The sequence below is a fragment of the Mirounga leonina genome, unplaced genomic scaffold (assembly GCF_011800145.1).
Source record: "Mirounga leonina isolate KUSES-001 unplaced genomic scaffold, KU_Mleo_1.0 Mir_151, whole genome shotgun sequence".
Classification (NCBI taxonomy): Eukaryota; Metazoa; Chordata; class Mammalia; order Carnivora; family Phocidae; genus Mirounga; species Mirounga leonina.
Genome location: NW_023270377.1, coordinates 72,199,266 through 72,222,199, shown reverse-complemented (window position 1 = coordinate 72,222,199; position 22,934 = coordinate 72,199,266). Strand labels below are relative to the sequence as shown.

Sequence of the window (22,934 nt, the reverse complement as noted above, 5' to 3'; positions counted from 1 at the left end):
TCAAAGAGGAGGTATCAAGATATCGCCCCAGATTTTTTAAAAAATCTGCCTTGAAAACTATCATTTCATTTAAGATAAGTAGGTAAAGAGATAGAGACTGAGAGATAGAGAGATGGGGCAGAGGGAGAGAAAGGGAGAGAAGAGAGATCTGACACTGAAAAATAGTATTCTTTATTTCAGAAAGGTATCAACTTTTTTTATTGCCCATATTTCTGTAAAGAAATGGATATAAAGTACCAATGATCTTGTGATCTGAAGGGTTCAATATAGTTGTTATGTATTATTTACTATACTTAGATTATATACATCCATAAATACTTATATGATCAGTACACACAAACTGTACCCAAGTTTGATTTTTTCAGTTCAAACTAGGATTTTTAATACTGTTTGTACATGCAACTAAGACATAAAAGTACTGCAAAGTAGAAAGTGACAAATAAAAGATCATTTCAAAAAGTAGAGCACCAACCTGTTGGACATGGTGGGTGGTGTTCCTTCAGCCACAGGACAGAGTAATTCTCAATACGCTTGATTCGAATTTGGTTTATCAATGCCATGCTACAAAAGTGCATTTTCATAGCCAATTGTCAATTAATGAAATCCACCAATATCACACATTTGACAATTTGGGCGTAAGCAAAAAACAAAACACTTCACTTTTCAATTCATTTCCCAGGAAGTTACATCAAAGTGAGTCATTGTGCCCCAGAAGATTAGAGAAATGAAATCTTCTCAACTCCCACTGAGGTCAGATAGTCTGAAAAGCTGTGCTGTGAGAAATTTACCCACATTTCCACTAACAATAACTAGTTTTCTTACAACTTGTGAACACACAAAACATGACATACCCTTCCTTCCTGTACTTTGGTTAAAAACTGCTTTTCTTTTTTTCCAGAACATCTCAAACTCTTGACTCTAATGCTTCTTACCTCAGACTACAGTGAAACTTGCTCTGTCCCTTCCCTTCACCTTTTTGAGTTTGATATTTACTGTAAGGAGGAAGAATTACACTATATTTAACACTTCAAGCCATGAGAAAAGCAAATGACCTATAATCTGCTTTCCCAGATGACTTGTGGAAGTTTTCGAAACCCTGATCATGTTGTAGAAGAATTTAAAGTCACCTTTCCTCAAATAAATGTGATTCTTTCTTTCCCCTGGATTTGGCAAGATGGGATTAACAAGATATGTTGCGTTCACGGAAGCAGATTTTTAACATGATAATTCTAGTCTAAGATGGGAAATAAGCAGTGTCAGTCCAATCACAACTTGGACTTGCAAGGCTTTGTTGAAAATAAATGTATTGTTAATCATGCAGTTATTAATGTGCCTGTATTTGAAAACTTGCTTGTGGGGGCCAAGAGAAAGAGTCATTCTAAATGTCTGTTTGTTCCCTTATTAACCAAAGACATTTTTTATCCATGCAGTATCTACAATTGTGTGTTTTAAGTATTCCACGACGGGTGGGGGGGTGGGGGATGGGAGGAAGTCCTGTAGGGATGACCACACAGAACCCGCGAAAGAGTAAACAGTATCTAGAGAGACTGAGACTAGGCCAGAGTCGGAAAGAACTGGTTTCCAATTTCAGCCATGCCACTGGCCGTGGGAACTTCTCCAAACTCCTGCTCCTTATGTATGGTTAACACCCACCTAACAGGGTTGTTTTAGGATCAACGGGAAGCATCTTTAACCTGCTAGGTATTCAGTAAATGGTAGACAGCATTGTTATTGTTCCTTCAAAACACCTCACCCTGCTTTTCATATGAATGATGCCAAAGCTGAGCGCACTGGATAATTTGGAGTTGAAATAATTAAAAGACAGCAGGTAGCAATTAGCAATCTTTTTATATTTTATTTTAATATTCATTTCTTACCCTACAAGCTTCCTTACTCTCCCCTTTTTTTTCTCAAAATGACTCATTCTTTACTCAATTTATTTAAATGTGGTAACACTCAAAGTCACCTATCAAATGTCTGTATTTCTCCCAAACACACACACACACACACACACACAGCTTTAAATCAGTAAGGACTATTTATTACATTGTCTGCATTATCTACTCTAGAATATAGGTCATGAGCAGCTGTATCACCAGAACAGAAATCATGGGCTGGAATGGGTACTGAATAAAAATGTGATTGAAAGGCTAGAAGTAATGTGGTACCAACATAACCAACAGGCAAAAGAGTGCTGAGGCAATAACTGTTGGGAATATATAACATAAAGTGAGGAGTAATGTGAAAAAATCTACAGGAGGAAAATCCTTTCCCTGGCTCTAATTTTTCAAATTTCAGACATCTGCTCCAAAAAAAATTTACAAAGCTGTATGCAGGATCTTGAGAATTCTAGACTTGCCATCAATGTTTAGGCAGAACAAAAATTGAATTAAGTAAGAATGACATTCTCACCCACTTTGTTTAGGCTGTCTATTAAAAAGCCCTTATCATAATCTTGCTCAGCACCCATCTTAGACAACATGTTCCCATGGATCCCAAACCCTCATATTGAATCTTATACTTCCTGCTTTATTGTATCTCATACTTCCTGCTTTATTGTTGCTGTGGATGTGAAAAATAGCTGATGATCCTCTTTGTTTATAATCCTTCACAGATGGAAACAGAAACATTCAAAATGACCTATTATTAAGCCTCCCTGGAGGCTACTGACCTTAAGCAAAGTTTTATGACCTACCAGTGAACCTACGGAAGGTATCCCAAATAATTATATTCCATCACTCTTTTATTTACACTTGACTGAAAAGTTCTCAATTCTCACACAATCTAGAAAATAAATATTACCCTGGTCTTCACAGGCAGCATTAGGATAAGCAAGGATGTGCTTAATTTGTCATCTTATCCAACTTATTACCTAGTTCCCCTACTTTCTGTTTATCACCTGCGCTTTTCTGGTTACAAAAAATGACTTAAGAAGCAAACCTTATGATACAAAAATTTAAATAAAGGTCACTATCGTCATGGTATGGGGTTTCAGTTTTGCAATCCAACTGCAATTTCCCACCAGGCTGGGTGGAGTTAGTCTAACCAAGTCTAGAGATATTTACGAAATAAGAAAGGTCAGGACAACCCATCAAAAGCGACTCTCTTCCTCTTCCACTGCACGGTGAAGGCCAGGGATGAATTTTAAGAGCTGTTTCCGGACACTTCCCCTTCTGCTTTTCCGGGGCAGGGTCCCAAACATGTTTGAGAAGTTGCCCTCCCACAAGGGGGACATGGACCCACTGCTGGCCGTACTAACACTCCGGTTCCTCCTCGAAGAAGACCTCTTCAGGAAATCGTCCCCATCCTTGGGGACAAAGCACTCATCATCTGTGCTCGTCTGTCGACTGAAGCCTCCCCTGCTGGAGTCCTCAGACACACATGTGTGGTAGCCGTCCTCGCTGTCCATCGTCATGGAGCTCAGACAGCTGCTCTCACTGGATAGGCGATTCCGGTCCAGGAGGGCTGGGCCTGGCCCCGGCAGAGTTCCAAACAAAACCGACTCATCTATGTCCATGTTTTCCAAACTTGGGCAGTTACCTATGTCACCTGGAAGGCAGAAAACAAAGTCCACTGTGGAATGGATATGAGTATCACTCCCTACAAGCAAACACCAAAATTTCTCTTTAAACGGTGCAGGAAAGAAAGAGTAAAAGTGAAGAATATTTTTCACTGAGCTTCGCCCGTATGAATAAATGACTCTTTATGAGGTCATTTGATAAAACCTTAGAGTGGTGTTTCCCAAACCATTGTTCATGGGCTGGCTTCCATGTAAAACTGTTCCACGGTCACAAATAGTCATGCTAAATCAAATAAATGTAAATAGATTCTTCACATAAGAACAGTCAACTCCTCTGAGAGTATGCCAGTGTGACTTGTCAATCTCCAAACGTATCATTTCTTAAACGGAAGTGACCCTGCAACCTTCTATTAATGTGCTCACAGAAATTGCATTCTAAACTACATACTTGGGAAAAAAAAAAAGAATATACTTGAGAAAATGCCGTCTTACTCCATTAAGTTCCTCTGATTTTCAGTTACTGTATTTTTTAAATAATTATAAAATTATTATAACATCACTCGAAGTGTATGGGAAACACAGTTATATAACTTGCACCCGTAGGCTGATTATAGAGAATTCAAAGGTGTTTAAAACAGAGAGGATATCTTCCAGCCTCAATATTCCATGCTTCTTCCTAGAATACTTTAATACTCAAATGTTCTGGAATGGTACCATACCCAGAAAACAGCCCTGTCCTCAAATAAATAACAATTCATTTGTGGAAGTTGAGTTTTATCTGCTTAGCTGAATTTTTTCATCAACCTTTCATAACCTATATCTGGGCTCCCCAAACTCAAATTTTAATCGCACACCAACATCCTGTCCCTACCCCACATGCTTGTGTACTATCTGAGCTGGCTGGTATGCTACTAAAAGGAAGGGAATTATTTGTTATACCAGTCTGAGAACGACAGTCTAGAAGGTGACTCTGCTTCAGGAAAAGTAATAGAACATTGCACACTCAGAAATGGTTTTACTTTGTGCTGATTATTTCTCTATTGTTGCTCTCCTTTGTCCTTGAATAGCAATACAAAAAGAGACAGATTTTTCACTTAATCTGCAAGGTTAAATTCGGCCAGCTCTGCACTGACTAGTCAGAATGCTTTCCTTTTTACTAATAAAACCTACTTATTTCATCTGGCAACGAGTTGATGAATTCCTTTGATTGGAAAGCAATTAAGAATCTCATGCCCTGTATATTTATTCTGCGTCTAGGAAAAGTAAACTACAGAACTCCTTCAATCTCTCAAAAAAATGGGTACAACAATGGCTTTAATGAAGAGTCATTCCCCTTAATCTTGAACTAAAGACCTTGTCTATACAAGCTATTCCTATAGAACCCCAGGACTGCCTATATATATTAGGCCAAACCCCATCTCCACTCCAGAATGTTCCAGAAATGGGGGAAAAGTTTTCCCAAACACCCTCAGGTCTACAGAAATCCAGGAGTGGCTGGATTTTATACCTTTGTCTGGCTAGGAAACTTCAGACCCCTCAAAAATCTACTAAGAATTTTTTAGCATATTAATTTAAAAATATACAAAAGAGAAGTAACTTATATAGAAGTTTCATTTAAAAAAAAAACAGAATTTAAACACAAACCTCTAAGCCATACATTAGTGCTTAATTATGAATTAAATGTATCTTTTTTTCCTGTAAATAAATTATTACTTGAAACAAACATTCTAGGTTATAAATAGAGACTTTAGCTCAGTGTTAAGAAGGTATAACCTACATTTCACACCCACATAGCTAGTGGTTTCAGTGAATTATTTGTACAAACAAGTTCATTCCTTAGGCTACACCAGACACGTAGCAAATGTCAGATCAACAAATTTTTATTTTTTTTTTAAGCAGGCTCCGTACCCAGCATGGAGCTTGACACGGGGCTCGAACTCATGACGTGAGACCTGAGATCAAGACCTGAGCCAAGATCAAGAGTTGGACACTCAACTGACTGATCGACCCAGGTGACCCCAAATCAACAAATTTTAAACTCAACCATTCCCTTCAGAATTCACACAACAGCAAGAGCCATGCATTTACTGTTAGAATGATCATTGGTATTTCTGTCTTAGGTTTGCAGGCCATGAAGAGGCATTTCTCTGCACTCATGTAACTTGTATAATATGAACAAATGACAGGATCTCTACCCAAGAAACATGCTCCCATTCCAGCCTCAGTAATTTCTGAGAACTACACAACCCTTGAGCCACAAACGTTCTCAGAAATTGAATTCATCTACTGTAGTGGTAGGAAAATCAAGCTATCTATCACTCTTACTGCTCTCCTAAAATCTCCAGGTGCCTCTTGTAAATGTGTGCACACGTGGGAGTGTGTGCATGTTTTCATGTGTATATGTGGTATATACATGGAGGGGATATGACTTGACCTACTCACCCTCCGAAAACAAAGGTCACTCCAAAGGTCATGCCAAAAACACAGACTAGTATTCTTGATCCACGCTAGACAATTTTTTCTTATAATGATGATAATCTTACAACAACTTAGAGGCAGAAATACCAAAAAGATGAATGTTACTGCGGTTTCTGAACAGGAAATCACATTTACCATGAAGCAGACGCTGTTCCTGTAACTGCAGCGATCTGAACTCCACCCATTTTTTCTTCAAGGTTTGCTGATAAAAAAGAAAAAAAAAAGTGTTGATAATTGGGAATCCCCAGTGAAGATAGCAATTTACTTCTAGGTGATGAGATTTGTCATTAATTTCTTTTTTTCCTTTCTTTCTAGCAGTAGCAACCCCTCCCATTCATTGGAAAGATTATCTTTTACACAAAAGGGAGATACTGGGAATACTACTTTCTCAAGAAATAATCTAGTGGCGCCAAAACGTTGAAACAATGACTTCGTTTCAATAGAAACAACAGACAATAGAAACCATGACATTTATTTATTTATTTATTTATTTATTTATTTATTTATTTATTTATTAAAATAGTAGAGAACCCAATTGTTTGGGTTTGTGTCCATTTACTAGCTGTTGAGGGAAGGAGTTACACTCCAGGCTTCTCCCCGCTACCCCACCCATGTGTAAGATGAAGGCAATAACAGAATCGAAACCCTGGGATTTTCCTCAGAATTAGGAGAGTTAGTAGATGTAAAATGTTCAGAACAGTGACTAGAGCTTAGTAAATGTTCAGCAAACAGCATCATTCTGTAAGCCTGGGGCATTAAAGCTGTGTTTATTGCTGTACACCTATGTATTTGTCACAGCAAAAAGGGGAAGCCAGACTGTCTGAAAGGCTTCCTTGGAGGGCTAAACTTAGAACACTGCTAAGCACCCTGACTTCTTAACTGCTTCCTTCCTCTACTGCGCAGCACATGCAAGCAGTGGCCCAGGGTGGCAACGAAGTGGTTGCTGTCACGGTCAAGACTGCTCATGAGGCCTGACCCAATCCTTCAAAGGGGCTGAGGTGATGAGAAACAAAGCAACCAGGCTGAGGCCATCTGTCAAGGACAGGTAGAGGCTCACTCTCCCTCCTGCCCTCTGGCCTTTGCCCTGCCCCTTTCCCTGCCCACTCAGATCCCCATGGCGGCCCAGCAGGCAGGCACAGCTCAGCTTTGCCTATGGACACTTAATCCCAAGGAAAGGCAGCCTCATTGGAAACAAGCACTCCTTTGCAAGAAGCAGTCTGGGAAAGGTAGATGCAGGCTAAAAAGGAAAAGGGGGAAAAAGTACATTTGGAAGGAGAAGGCTTAAGGAAAAGAAAATCATAAAATTACAAGAACGTCATCAACTGCTTAAGGGAAGAATGGTTGGTTCCTCATTTCGGGGGCTGAACAATCACTGGGCGGGATTTTCCAAGCCTTGATCACAGTAACATTTAGCATCAACCCTTACGGTTACCTATATAATATGCAAGCACTAAATCAAAGCCATAAGATGCCTGGCTCAGTTAATTTCTCGTTCCTTCTGCCCTATAGGATAGTCAGTATGGCTGCAAGATTGCTTGGCTATCCGGGCCACAGCTCCTTTCATCTGTGTCAACTGTGGTCCTATGAAGGTCAGAGTTAAGGACCCACAGAGCACAGAACTAACAAGGATCTAACCCCTTCCTTCTCTCTGAAAGGGGTCTATCTCCTGCAAGAGAATAGAATCCAGGAGAGGAGCGTAAGTATAGGTTGACAGTCAAAACTAAATACAGAGAGAAGAGGAGATTGTATTGTTGCACTCACTATACAGAAATACAAAGTCATGCTGTGCCAGATAGCTAATTTTTGTGAAAATAAAGGTTTTAAAATATCTAATCTGTTGACTTGGCCCAGTCATTTAAGTACGTCATCACTTAAACCAAGAAAACACCAGTGTAAAGAGCAGATGTGCCAAAGTGACTAAGAGTTTTTAGTCTCTATCTCAGCTTCCCCGTTTTCCTCACAATCTGTTTCTGCCTGTTATTAACAATACAGTTGTATATTTAGACAAATGAGATGTCTCCCCATTAGAAGAAAATTAAAACATGTGGGAGATCTAACCATACCGGGCCCTATCATCTCATTGTACCTAGCTCAGAGCCTGGTACATAGCAGCTGCTCAGTAAATATTGGTTGAATGAATATATCAAAGAATGGCTTCCTGAAATAAAACTCAACTACACAGATGGATATTTTGAGTTGGATATATTTCCAATGTTTTCAATATACATGAGACATATAGCTACACATTTCCATCTTTAATACTTTTACAGTGCTTTCATGGATAACATGCTGTTTAATTTTCCTAACATTCCTACAAAGTTCCAGATTAGAAAATAAAGGTGAAATGTAGCAAAATACTTCCCAAGGACTACCAACCCAGTAAAAAGCAGAGCTAGATTGAAAAGTAGCTCCTCCAGCTAGCACAGTGGATGTGCTGTTTTCATGTTAAACATCTAAATCATAGGTTATGAGAAAGGAAATCCTTGAAAACATGACTCAGAAAAGACCACCATTTCTAAGGAAGAGCTTGTGGCCTCATGGAGTCTTTGAAATATGAATGCATAATTACATAGGACACACAAATTAAATGTCATTGTGTGAAGGGGGAGCCAACTTGACCCTGGTTATAGGTCAGATCCAGACATTTCTGGTTCAAGAGGTGAACTGGAAATCACATACTTTCAAGATTAGAAAAGGAAAAGAAATGCAAGAAGATAAGCAAGAATGAACCCAAAGATCTGTCGGACCTGGAGAAGCAGAAACAGGTAGCTAGGAATTTGGATCCTGTGGCAATATATAGTTCAAATGCACTTATTTATCTGAGACAGAGGTCAGAGACAAGTTTCTTCCTTGAACCTTGGCTAAGCTCTACTACCATGAAAAGCAGGGTGAGAAAAGCTGCTGCTGATGTCTATGGCTCATGTGGGACTCATGCCTGGAGAGTCGGAGTACATAAATGCAGCCTATGACCTGAGCCAAACAGCACACGAATCCTCGAGGAAGGACCTGGCTCTGGTTTGGGATCGAGCCCCACATCGGGCTCCCTGCTCTGCGGGAGGCCTGCTTCTCCCTCTCCCATTCCCCCTGCTTGTGTTCCCTCTCTTGCTGTGTCTCTCTCTGTCAAATAAATAAATAAAATCTTTTAAAAAGAAAAAAAAATGCAAGGTGGAGGCAACCCAAGTACAATACTGAGTGGAAGGGAAAGACCACTATGCATGGGAAGTGAGCAATATAAACTCAAAAAAGGTATGAAAGACAACAAAATTGATGGTCAGCATGGATTCTCTCAAAAAAAAAAAAAATGAAAACAGAACAGTGTCCAAAGAAGACTTTAAAACAAAAATATTTATAATCTTCAGAGGAAGAAATGAGATCAATGTTGATCAGAACAAGAAATCTGAAACAAAGAAATAAAACAAGAACAGATAGACATGAAAAAGAATGATCTGAATTCACTCTTTTTTTTAATTAATTAATTTATTATTTTTTTAAGATTTTATTTATTTGCGAGAGAGAGAATGAGAGACAGAGAGCATGAGAGGGAGGAGGGTCAGAGGGAGAAGCAGACTCCCTGCTAAGCAGGGAGCCTGATGTGGGACTCGATCCCGGGACTCCAGGATCATGACCTGAGCCGAAGGCAGTCGCTTAACCAACTGAGCCACCCCAGGCGCCCGATCTGAATTCACTCTTAAAACTCAATGGAAACAACTCATTCTATACAGAATAAAGACATTACTGAAGAACTCAACAGGAACATAACAAAAAAGATAAAGTGATACAAAATATGAAAGAATGGTTAGGAAGCAAGGAAAATAAATCAAAAGACTCTAAAAATATGTCTAACAGGAATTCCAGAAGATAATTCAAGGAATGGTGAAGAAGGTATATTCAAAGAGCTCAAGCTGTTAGTTTTCCAAAACTGAAGAAATTCACAAGTCCTTGGATTGAAAAGGTACTGCAATTTCTAAGCAGTATAAGTTTAGAAGTGAATCTAGACCTAATCACATTTCAGTGTATCTTTAGATCAGTAAGACAAAAGAACATCTTAAAAGTAACCAGAAACAGAAAAAATATTGCCACAAATTGAAATACTGGTTTTTGAAAAGACTCAAGAATAGAAAATCCTCTAGATAGAATTACCAAGAAAAAGAGAGAGAGCGAGAGAGAGAAGGCATAAAAAGTAATACAAATAAAAATGGGGACATAATCTTTGTGAAGAAAAGAAAAATATGGGAACAGAATTTTCATTATCAACACATACAATAAATTTGAAAATCTTAAAAATTTATTAACAAAAACATTAATTCAATAAAACTGGCTCAAGCAAAACAAACAAAACAGAAAGCCTGAGATATCTTATAATTAATAAAGAAACTGAAACAGAGTTTAGAAGTATTCCCACCAAAAAAGAACCCTAAGCCCAGATGATTCAGATAGCTACAAGAATTCTACCAGAGAAGAAAAAGGGGAAGATTCTCCCCAGCTCATGCTAAGAGTCCAGTAAACATGATACCAAAAACTAAAGAAAGATAGTTTGAGAAAAGAAAATTGCAGGCCATTCTACCTATAAAATGAAGTTACTTTCAAATATCCTACAGAAAATTTTAGCAAATCAAATCTATATTTATATAAAAATGATTATAAATTATGATCAGGTTGGATTATTCTAGAAATGCAAGGGTGGTTCTACATTAGAAAATCTTTAAATGTCATTCACCATATTGACAGATATTTTTAAAATAAATAAGCGAGAATAGCGCTTACAGAAAAAAGTGTTTGATAAAATTTAATACACAAGCACTATAAAAACTACTAGAAAATTTAGTATGGAAGGGAGTATCCCAAATCTGAAAAGTATATTCATAGAGAGAGTTCATTCCTGATGGGAAAAAGTGGAAATTCCCTTTAAAATCAAGAGCAAAACAAGGATACTTATTATTATAGTTTCTATTCATCACTGTATAGTAAGCCCTACCCAGTGTAGTGAAGAAAGAGAACTTTATGTCATCCTTAACAGTTATTATCTTCACAGAAAACCCAAAATAATCTACAGATAATTTGTTAGAAATTATATAGTTTAGAAATAGTTTGAATTATATAGTTTGAATGACAGCATAAAATTGGTTTTACAAATCTACCCATCAACCTCAATCAAAACACTTATTGTTTTCATAAAGAAACTATAATATGAACAAAAATCGTAAGTAGAAAGGAATATATCTAGTGAAAAATGTATAGGATCTATCTGCATAAAAGTATAACACTTTATTGAAAGACATAAAAAACAATTAAAAATGGTTAAGATTATGAAAACTTTTCCTCTAAGATCAGGAAGAAGACAAGGATGTCCACTTTCACCACTTTTACTCAGCATAGTACTAGACGTCCTAGCCACAGCAGTCAACCAAGAAAAAGAAATAAAAGGAATCCAAATAGGTTAAGGAAAAAGTAAAACTGTCAATTTTTGTAGATGATGTGATACTATGCATAGAAAACCCTAAAGAGTCCACCAAAAAACTATTAGAACTAATAAATAAACTTAGTGAATTTGCAGGATACAAAATTAAGATACAGAAATCTATTGCATTTCTATACACTAATAATGAAGTAGCAGAAAGAGAAATTAAGAAGACAATCACATTTATAATTGCATCAAAAAATATAAAATATCTAGGAATAACTTTACCCAAGGAGGTGAAAGACCTATACTCGGAGAAATAGAAGACACTGATGAAAGAAACTGAAGACAACACAAACAAATGGAAAGATATACCCATGTCCATGGTTTGGAAGGATTAATATCATTAAAAAGTCCATACTACCCAAAGCAATCTACAGAGTCAATGTAATCTCTATCAAAATCCAAATAGTACTTTTTACAGAACTAGAACAAATAATCTTAAAATTTGTATGAAACCACAAAAGACCCCAAATGGCCAAACAATCTTGAGAAAGAACAACAAAACTGGAAGTATCACAATCTCAGATTTCAAGATATACTCAAAGCCAAAGTATTCAAAACAGTATGGTACTGGCACAAAAATAGATACATAGATCAATGAATAGGATAGAGAGCTCAGAAACAAACCCACACTTATATGGATCATCAATCTATGACAAAGGAGTTAATAACATACAATGAGGGAAAAACAGTCTTTTCATTCATTGGGAATACTGGACAGCTACATGCAAAAGTATGAAACTGGACTACTTTCTTACACCATACACAAAAATAAATTCAAAATGGATTAAAGACCTAAGTGTGAGACATGAAACCATAAAACTCCTAAAAGAAAACATAGGCAGCAATCTCTTAGACACTGGACATATTTTTGGATATGTCTCCTCAGGCAAGGGAAACAAAAGCAAAAATAAACTATGGGACTACAACAAAATTAAAAGCTTTTGCACATCCCTGAAGAAAAAAGGAACCTATTGAACGGGAGGAGATACCCAATAAAGGGTTAATATCCAAAATATATAAAGAACTTACACCACTCAACATCAAAACACCCCACATAATCTCATTAAAAATGGGTAGAGGACCTAAATAGGCATTTTTCCAAAGAAGACATCCAGATGGCCAACAGACACATGAAAAGACATTCAATATCACTCATCATCGGGGAAATGTAAAGCACAACCACAATGAGATATCACCTTATACCTGTCAGGATGGCTAATATCAAAAACAAGAAATAACAAGTGTTGGCAAGAATGTGGAGAAAAAGAACCCTCATGCACTGTTGGTGGGAATGCAAATTTATGCAGCACTGTGGAAAACAGTATGGAGTTTCCTCAAAAAATTAAAAGTAGAAACACCATATGATCTAGTAATTCCACTACTGAGTATTTATCCAAAGAAAACAGAAACACTAACTTAAAAAGATATATGCACTCCTAGTTTATTGTAGCATTTAAAAAAATAGCCAAGATATATAAGCAACCTAAGTATCCATCAATAGAGGAAGGGATAAAGATGTGGTATACATACACAATGGAATATTATTCAACCATAAAAAGGAATAAAATCTTGTCATTTGTGACCACAGGAATGGGCCTAGACGGTATTATGCTAAATGAAATAAGTCAGAGAGAAAGACAAATACCATATGATTTCACTTATATGTGGAATGCAAAAACACCCACAATCAAACAAACAAAAAAGCAGAAACAGATCCATAAATAGGAAGAACTGGTGGTTGCAGGAGGGGAAGGGAGTGGGGGAATGGGCAAAAAAAAAAAAAAAAGATGGTGAGATCATCTATCACTAAGAAAACTCAAAACTATGGAAATGTTAAGTCTTTTCAAATTGAGCTATCTACATAAAATTTAATACCAATCAAAAGTCCAAAGTTTATTTATAGAACTTGATAATCTCATTCTAAAATTTATATAGATGATCAGAAGAACCAAGAATAACCTGGAAGGTTTGTTCAACCAGATATCAATATTTATTACAAAGGTATAATAACTGAGTTTGAGAGAAACAATGGATCAGAACACGGAGCCTATAACAAAATCCATGCATATATGAAACTTGCTTAAAAATAAAGGCTTCACTGCAAGTCATTTCAGGGGGGAAAAGAAGGACTAAAAGAAATGGTACTGGGAGAACTGGGTATTCATATGGAAATTAAAGAAAATTAGAATCCTATCTCATACCACATATACAAATTAATTCTGGGTGAATTCAGACTTAAGTGTAAAAAGGAAAAACTTTAAAACTTTTGGAAGAAAATATAGAAAATGCAGATTACCTACAAAGGATAAACAATAAGAGCTCTTACATAAGCAAAATATCAAAGACACAATACATTTAAAATACTAAGGAGACAAAACATCAACTGAGAATCATTTAATCACCTAACAAAACTCTCCTTCAACATTAGCAGTGAAAGATTTGTTTGGACAATGAAAGCCCTACTTACCCTTGCTAAAGGAAGTACTACAGCAAGAAAGAAAGTAAACCCAGAGGGAAGGAAGAGAAAACAGCAAGCACATCAATTCAACACATTAGCCTATGTGTTACCTCAGAACAACAATTTTTATTCCAAAAATTGATAGAATTCTCCAAAGTAAAGCAATAATAAGAAAGATGGTTCCTTGAGATGAACATTTAAATATGTTAAGGTCCTCATGGTGTTCTAGGAGAGGATGGGTATATTGAAAAATGTATACTTCATTTAAAAAAAGTGGTAGGTGTGAATATTAAAACTTCAAGAGAAAACACTGAAGGAGCAGAAATTGCTTAGAAACATGAAATGTGCTTTTTGCTGGAGAAGGCTTTATTCCATGAAATATAGACCTATTTGTTCGGTTATGTTTTAATTAACACCACCAGTTTATTTTGTACATTTTTTTCCTTTTTCTACAAAAAGATAAAAAAGCCATGTTTACTTTAAAAAATGATCCTCACTAATACTCTCTTTTTTATAAAAACAAATTAAGTTTTGACAGTTTTAAAACCTAACTGTACTATGAATCACTGTTTATTCCATACAAGAACTTAATGATAAAATGTTAGAGGCATTCCCTTTAAAAGATTATCACTATTTACAAGAGTCCTAGCCAATGTTGTAAAAGAAGAAAAATAAATTATGTATTGACCCTTGAATAATACAGGGGTTGGGGTGCTGACCCCTGCACAGTCAAAAATCCACATATAACTTTGCCTCCCTAAAAACTCAACTACTAATATAGCCTAGGGTTGACTGGAAGCCTTACCGATAACATCAATAGTTGATGAACAGATTTTGTATATTATACACTGTATTCCTACAATAAAGTAAGCTAGAGAAAGGAAAATGTTTTCAAGCAAATCACAAGGAAGAGAAAATACATTTACAATATTGTATCTTACTTATAAAAAAACAAAAAACAAAAAACCCTGCATGTAAGTGGATCCATGCAGTTCAAACCTGCATTGTTCAAGGTTATTCAACTACAGTTGAATAACCAGGGCAAATGGGCAAAACTTTCAGTATCTGCAGATGATATTATGCCTATATAAAAAATCTACAAACATTGGAATAAAGAGAGTTCAGCAAGACTATCGGAGTTGAAAATTTACACAAAAATCAATAGCAACAAATTAAAAGATCTTTTAAAATTAAAAAATCATGTTTATTATAACAAGAAAACTTAGAAGGCACCTAAGAATAAATATAATAAAAGCTATATAAAAGTGTATGAAGAAATGAGAAAATGTTTTTGAAGTACATAAAAGACCTGAATTAAAAGGTCAAGAGCCTGTGTTTGAAGTAGGAAAGGTGAAAACCATAAAGATGTCAATTGATATTTATTCTATAAATGTCAATTCCTATCATAATCTGAACAGAGGAATATTTCAAGGAATTATACAAATTAATTCAAAATATCATAACGACAAGTAAAATGACAAGAGTATAAAACCAGTGTGAACACAGAAGGAAACAGGGTTCATTGATGAATTAGATATGGGGGGGGAGAATACAAGATAAAAGATAAACATAGTAACTCCTCTACAGTCATGGGCTCAGTAATTAAGAAGTACATACTTCATAAAGAAAATTCATAAAAGCCAGCTATTGCCAAACACAGTGCAAGTGAGCAACCTGCCTGTAAGCCATGTGGTCTCTGCTCAGACCCGCCACCTCACTGCCACGCAGGGGAGATCTCTGAGAGAAAGAGGTCAGTGCGGTCTGCAGGACCATGACTCAAATGCACACGGATGAGGGTCTGCACTTCATGGCCTGGCAGAGCCTCACCAGTCTAGCAAACTGAGATTTTCAAGACCCTCAAAGAGCCATCCCAGGGAATTTTCTCTGAACTCTGCATTGTGTACTATCTCCTGGAAACTTTTATTTTTTTTTCCCACTTAAAAGCTGATTGTGTGTTTGCCAATGAAAGTAGATTCAAGGACGGCCACAGGAGCAGAGGGAGATGATTTTTGTAGGAAGAATGAAGCAGAACAGAAGGACACAGAAGAGGACAATGGAAAAGCAAAGCTATCGCTTCTCAGCCTTTTGGCTAAGATCAAGTGTGGAAAAGCAAAGCTTCCAGGCCCTCCTGCACACATGCAGCACTTGGAAAAATGAGGAAAAGACCAGCAACTCCTCCTTTGTTTCCCCCATCCCCTGAACAAAATGTAAATCAAGAGAGATCACAGGTGCATTAGTGAAAAGTTCTTCAAGTGATGTGCCTTCCTGTTGCCTTCCTGAGCCTCATAGAAACACAGAAGGAGGAAGGAAGAAAGTGATTTGCACTGGTTTGTGGAGTTTAATATTCCTGTAAAGGTAATTGTGTGGCTCTTGATAATTCAGCAGTTTAGACTCATCACGACATTTCATCTTCAAGGGCTATTTCAATCCCTCAAATAGATTTTTATTCTACCACTCACACATTCAAGGATGAAAAATGTGCCTCACTGTATTAAATTAAATTACCTTTAAAACTTGCAGCTTTGCTTCAAGCTCTGCTCTTTTGAGAATCATTGTTCCATTAAGAGTCTCTATCCTGTTTTAAGAAAGAAAGGGAGGGGGGAGGAGAACAGCATGAGTGATCCTTTCAAACAAGTACCATCCTTATGGAGTACTACACTTTGAGCACAGACTATACTTAAAAAAGCAATATAAATGTTATTATGATTCTCATGGCACTTCAAGTATCTGGACCTAGGCTGAATCTTCTGACACTATTCAGGGAAAGGAAGTGGGAAAAAAAACAAAAACAAGAACAAAAATCCCCTCGAGAGGGTGGTTGAAAGAAAAGATATTGGTTCACTTGTAAGCTGTAGCTTATTTTATAGACGCCACTGTATGACAATGACTATCGTTCTCCACTGGAATTCATTCTTATGGGCTCTGGCTGAATCACCTATTTTATTTGGTCAATGCTTATTGGGCATTTACCACGTGCCAGACTTTAGACACCATGCTAAGCATGAGGTGTCCAGCAATAAAACATGTAATAGGGATCTTCAAACAGTGGAATAGACATGCCATTTCTTGGAAAAGGGAAAAGTCCTTTCTTTCCCAGGATTCTAGGAAACTGTACCTCTGTAAATTGCCTTAATTTTTCAGCTAAAAAAAACAGAGCCAGAACCACTATGAGATAATAGCCTTCATATGACTCTCACATCTCAGAACCTTTTAAGTTTATAAACTTCAGTCCTAGAATTATCAGTTTAATGGTGTTCCATTTCTCCCTATACCAAATGCCTTTCTAAAAATAAAAAGACTTGTTCTATCCTGACTCATTTGATTTGTTTTGTGGGCTCATGTTGACACCTGTATTTTGACTACTAAGTCAGCAATCTGAATAAGATAACAAATTTCATGTGTGAGTCACACACCTAAGTATTTAAAATATTGGTTCAAATTCCTTCTGATAAGTAAGCTGTAACTATTGTATTCAGATGCAGAAATTTTTCAAGTCATAGTTAAACAATAGCATTAAATATGAAGACTTATTTTTCTCTATTTCTAATAGCATCATTCCCAAGATAATGAGATAGTAATGCAAGCCAGGATGTTGTCTGCTTTCTCATTAGGGTGGCCTCGTCTCTGGGCATTAGTGAGGATCCTATGAATCTGTTTCAACAGAACTCTTAATGCCCATCTGACCTGCCCAAGCAATAGGTGTCTATGTGCAAAACCACAGGCATACATTGGTTGTTCTCTTCAGTGTTTAGACAGATGTCTCTCATTTTCCTGATTTCTGGATCTCCATTTGTCTCCACCCATTACTTCTTAATTATATCCCTGCATTCTGCCCACTTCACCCATTTGGAACGTAGCTTTCTGATTCTCACTGCCACCTTTCCCCCTTGGATTCTATATGGCTCCAACCTCATAGATTCAAGTTTCTCTGGAGTAAAGAGCACCCCGATCCTCTACCCTGAACTCACAAGATCCACAGAGTTGGACTAAGTCCTCTACCATCGGGAGTCGTCTTTTAAAACTACTCTCGCACACATCCAGAACATCTTTGAAGTTTTAGACTAGAATCACTGAAGAGCATCCCGTGGATTTTCTACTGGCAACTTGCAATGAGCAGCTGTGGGGTAGCCGAAGAGAATGGATCCTGGCATCCAGAGCAGATGGTCAAATCCTAGCCCAGTCACTTACTAGATCATTGATCTTCACTCCACCTAATTTAAGCTTCAGTCACTTTATCTATAAATAGAAATAAAACTAACCTCACAAGGTAGCTGTGAAGAATGAAGGAGGTAATGTAAGACCCAACTTGGTCGGAATAAATCCTAAACTACTTAGCCTGATAAGACCCATGCTCTGCCCCCTGGCAAACTCCCTGCCTTTACTTCTTATACTCTCCCTAATCTACCAACCACCCATCACACTGGTTGTCTCTCTATCTCTTGGACATGCCAAGTCCATTTTGAGAATTCAGACACCTCTCTCTTTGCATGAAATGCTTTCACCAGGAGTTCATATGACCATCCCTTCTCTTTCTTTAAGTCTCAGCTCAGATTTCCCCTCCTCAGAGATCTCTTTCAACACCTAAGCTACAGAGCAGTCCTCTTACTCAGTATTCTATCCCATTCCTTATTTTATTTTCTTAACAGCAGTTATCAATAATTGAAATATCAAAATTACTTCTTTTGGAGGCTCTCCTTGTCCATCTCCTCCCACAATCAATAAAGCACTATAAGAGTCTTTGTCTATGTCTCTCCTAAGCCTATTGCAAAGCTGGAAACATATTTGCTCAATAAATATCATTAAAATGACTGAGCAAATTCCATCTTTCAACTAATTACTGAAGTCTTACTAGGTTCTAAGGATGGTATGGTGGAAAGGTCAGTCAAATCTCTGGTTGAGGAGGCCACTCTCCCATTAGTAAGTCTGGAATATTAGTAAGTGTTGAGTGTGTGTGTTGCAGGGCAGAGAGGATTGAGCAGACTTTTTTCTTCCTTCCAAATAGGACACTAGAAAAGAAAAACAATTGGCTTGTGGTATAAGAGAAAAACTTCAGCCCTTCTGACCTTTCATTTGTTCTAACCACAAGATTATATCAACCATGGAAATGGGACCAGTTCCTCTCTGACCAAAGAGAATATGTGCCAGTTTCATTGAATTTGACATAAAAAAAAATAAATTTTCTAAATGCTATCCCTCCCACACAGACATTTGAGTTATTGATGTCCTCTGACTTCAGATGTTGACAGTATGTTCAAATTTGAGGAAACCTTGAGAAACAAAAGGAACTGATAAACAATGTCTGTACCCAATCCCAAAGCTATGGTGCACTGCCTTCCTTCTTGCGGTCCTGAACAAAAAGCCTATTCATTCACTCAACAGGCATTATGAAAGACGGTAACATTTTTGAAGCCCCGACGGGAAGCAGATGGATAGTTACGTTAACAGGTTGCCTGACGATCTGATCAGGTCAACAACTTGTTTGTGGGTAAAGCCTTCCGTGTTCACGCCATTGATATTTGCAAGGACATCACCTGGGAGATGCCAAGAAAAGTGAGCTGTTAAGATAGTTGCTTAAATAATCCCTCCTGACATGCAAAAAAAAAAACAAGCCCCAAACCTTAGCAACATAAAGGAGCTAAGAAAATTCACAGCAGCAATCATATCTCAACCTTTGACATCATAAAGTTTTCTTTTCTTGCTATTTAAGGAATTCCTAACACAAGCAAAGTTACAAATTACCAGTTTGCAGGCCAGCATAGTGTGCTGGGCTGTCCTCCTGGATTTTGCAAATCAGAGTGCACATCTCTGAGGAGCACAGGTTCTGGTTCTGCAGCCTGTACGTCTGTAAAAATTAAAGTGATACATAATTACTACTCAAAAGCCTCAAAATCCATGTGTCAAAGAATAAAATGTGTTGATTACCTTAAGCAGTATAGTAGGTAAGTACAAAGAACAATTTGGAAAGGCTTTCTTGAATATGAACTGAATCAAAGATACCAATCGGGAAATTCAATGATGCAATCTGTAGCCAACCCCAACCATTAAAAAAGAGGGGGGTGGGAGGGTGCACCGGAATGGTTCAGTCGGTTAAGCATCTGCCTTCGGCTTTGGTCCTGATCCCAGAGTCCTGGGATCCAACCCCGTGGGTTCCCTGCTCAGCAGGGAGCCTGCTTCTCCCTCTCCCTCTGCCTGCAGCTCCCTCCGCCCCCACTCATGCTCTCTCCCTCTCTCTCTCTCTCAAATAAGTAAGTAAAATCTTAAAAAAAAAAAAAAAATCCCAGCTTGAGGGAGAAAGTAGGAATAAGACTGCTTTAAGATTTTGTATGTTCAAGCCTAAGAGACCACCTGATGCTCTCATTATTACATATCTATTAAGAAAAATCAGGTCTCTTATTTCCCAATGGGATATAACAATAGTAGCCAAAAGCAAAGAGAAAAATCTCTGTGTAGTTCTCCCAAGCTAAAGCACTCATTACAGCAGCATACGGAACAGTACACATCCAGGAAGGGAGATATGCCAACAATAATTATTTTAAATCAGAGCTCTGCAAATAATGACAATCTGCCCTGCATTTTTTCAAAAGTACTATAATCGACGCGATCACCTTCTTGTCTAAGTGCTCTCTGCTGTGCCTGCCCTGAATACGCATCGGTTCATTAGTCACCCAACCAAATTAGAAAAACTTATGCTTCATCTCTCGCCTCAGTTTGGCAAAAGCAGCTTGGTTTTGTTTTTGTTTTTATTTTTGTGTCAAATTGTACCAAGAATACTGCATAAATATTGCTAGAGAGAGTGGCCCAATGACCTATAACAAACAGATTTGTATTTTTCACACATCTAAGTTATGAAGCCTAGTTCCATTTAGAATCAAAATCAGCACCTGAGTTAAGTAATCTGATTCCTAAAGTTAAACCACATTACAGCACAGCTTCCTTGTGGAGAAGTTAATGTCTGATGTTCATTCTTTCTTACTTTACGGACACACAGGCTCCAGAACCCAGAAGTCAGTCACGTGCAAGCAACTCCTAGAAACTTGACTTTGTTAATATCTAAGGAATTTCTATTCTCTCTGCGAGGCATTTAGAATCCCCGTATGGTAAATGTAGAAGGGACCTTTTAAAGATCATTTAACATCCTTCCCATCTATGGCAGAGACCTCTTTAACAGCTTTTCTGCCGGGAAGTCTTCTTGCTAGAGCCTGGACCCTTCCAGGAATGGAAAGGTGATCTGGTTCATGTGGTACATGGGCCAAAGCTCTAACAGTCATTCCTCTGGGAAACCACTGTTAGAACAATTTTTATTATCGGTGAGCATCTACTCTCCAGGTACAGTGACCAAAGTGAGTCCAGTGAGGGGGAAACGTGTTGATTTACACAGCCGGGATATATGTTTGCAACCAGTGTAAAACACGTGGGTTGGGGATAGAGAAGAAAAGGCAGAGGCCCCAACGTTATGGATGGAAATAGTCAAATATTTCTCTCTCTCACCCGGTCTTCCAGGTCCCATTTTTAGAAGCCAATGACAAAATAATCCCCGGCATTTCTGAGAGATACAAAAGTCACACTATGCTCTCTCAGGCCCAGTGACTTTAATGCTAACGCCTTCCATTGGCTGATCTACTGATACCGGGCACGTTACTAAGTACTTTATAAGATGTGTTATTTCATTTGAAACTCCTAAAAACCCCACAAGGCAGCACTGAGAGAGCATGACCTTAGTATGTATGAATCTAACGTTTGTCTTGCTCCCATACAGCATGATTCTCACTAGCAGTATAAAATTAGCACCCGTGGAAATCCAAAAAGGAGGTGGACTTGTTTCTTTTCCAACATGCCCTTCACTCGGGAGACCAGGCCCCAAATACACGTTAACAATGGGCACACAGTAGGGGGACCTGAGGCTCTATCTGGTCTTCAAAAAGTTCCCAGGGCATTTCCCCTATTTGGTGACTACTGCTAAAGGATAGATTAGGGGGTGGAGGTGGCAATGGAAAGCATACACTAAATGGGAATCGGCAGGAGAATGGGTTCCTACTTCCCTGGAACAGGCTGCAGTTCAGAAGGGAAATCCTTGGCTCGTGTTGATCTACAAAGGTTCAAGGTGCTGTAGCCTGCTGTCCAGTACTGATAGTTTTGACCCTTGCTTCACGTAGAGTTGGCATTCATGGTATGGGGGAGAAACACGGGGGAAACAGTGACCTATATCATAGAAGAGCCAGAAAAAAGATCCCCATTTGTTGCACTAAATAGGGTAAGTGAGTAGTCATTGATCCTGTTTCCAGTAGCAACTGCTACACCTCCTGTGGGTAATTCTCATTTAAAAAGAAGCAGTCACAAAAAGCACCATGTCTCCACAACAGAAAGGGAGTGTTTCGTGTGAATGGGGAAGAAGTGAGAGTACTATGCTTCTAAAGCCTGATAGAAAAATTATAGATTTCACCAAATTTAAAAGTAGAATAATTCAGAAAGTAGAAAGTATCTTTCTTCCTCCTATAGCCTTCTCCCTAGTCATTATAGCTAGAGTTCCATTTTGTTTTGTTTCTTTATTCAGAAAGCATGTTTTACTTGGCAGTTTCCTGTTCCTAATCTTCAAATACACACTGACTTTCCAATATGGGGGTTGATATTTGGTCACCAAACTTTTCTAAAAGCAGCACCAAAGCTAAGACCTAAAAGCTGATGTGCAGTGTAAAAGTATGATTATGCAAAAGACATAAAAAAGAAATGCAAAAGTGTGATGGAAGAAAAAAAAACAATAATACTTAAGCTATTACTGTTGGACTTAATTGGATTAGACTTCATTTGGCCTAACTCACCATCTTTACAAATATGGCCATGGAAGAGCAGACAGCAAATGAGAAATGAAATTCTTAGGTTATTAGAAATAGAAACCTATGGGAGGGGGGGAGTCGGAGGGGGAGAAGAACCATGAGAGACGATGGACTCTAAAAAACAAACTGAAGATTCTAGAGCGGAGGGGGGTTGGAGGTTGGATTAGCCTGGTAATGGGTATT

The 22,934-nt window shown here is 37.8% G+C and overlaps 1 protein-coding gene across 4 annotated transcripts in view; it reads right to left on the bottom strand.

Moving 5' to 3' along the window:
- Positions 1 to 356: 356 nt before the first annotated feature.
- Positions 357 to 22,934, bottom strand: part of CYTIP (cytohesin 1 interacting protein) — a 77,420-nt gene continuing 54,842 nt past the window's right edge. For all 4 annotated transcript variants that reach the window (XM_035007994.1, XM_035007996.1, XM_035007993.1 and 1 more), the window contains 5 exons: positions 19,660 to 19,762; positions 19,358 to 19,451; positions 16,426 to 16,495; positions 6,134 to 6,200; positions 357 to 3,549 (listed from right to left, as the gene is read on the bottom strand). In XM_035007994.1, the coding sequence (XP_034863885.1) occupies positions 3,092 to 3,549; positions 6,134 to 6,200; positions 16,426 to 16,495; positions 19,358 to 19,451; positions 19,660 to 19,762 (792 nt within the window). In that variant the 3' untranslated portion in view covers positions 357 to 3,091. The remainder of the gene's footprint in view (positions 3,550 to 6,133; positions 6,201 to 16,425; positions 16,496 to 19,357; positions 19,452 to 19,659; positions 19,763 to 22,934) is intronic.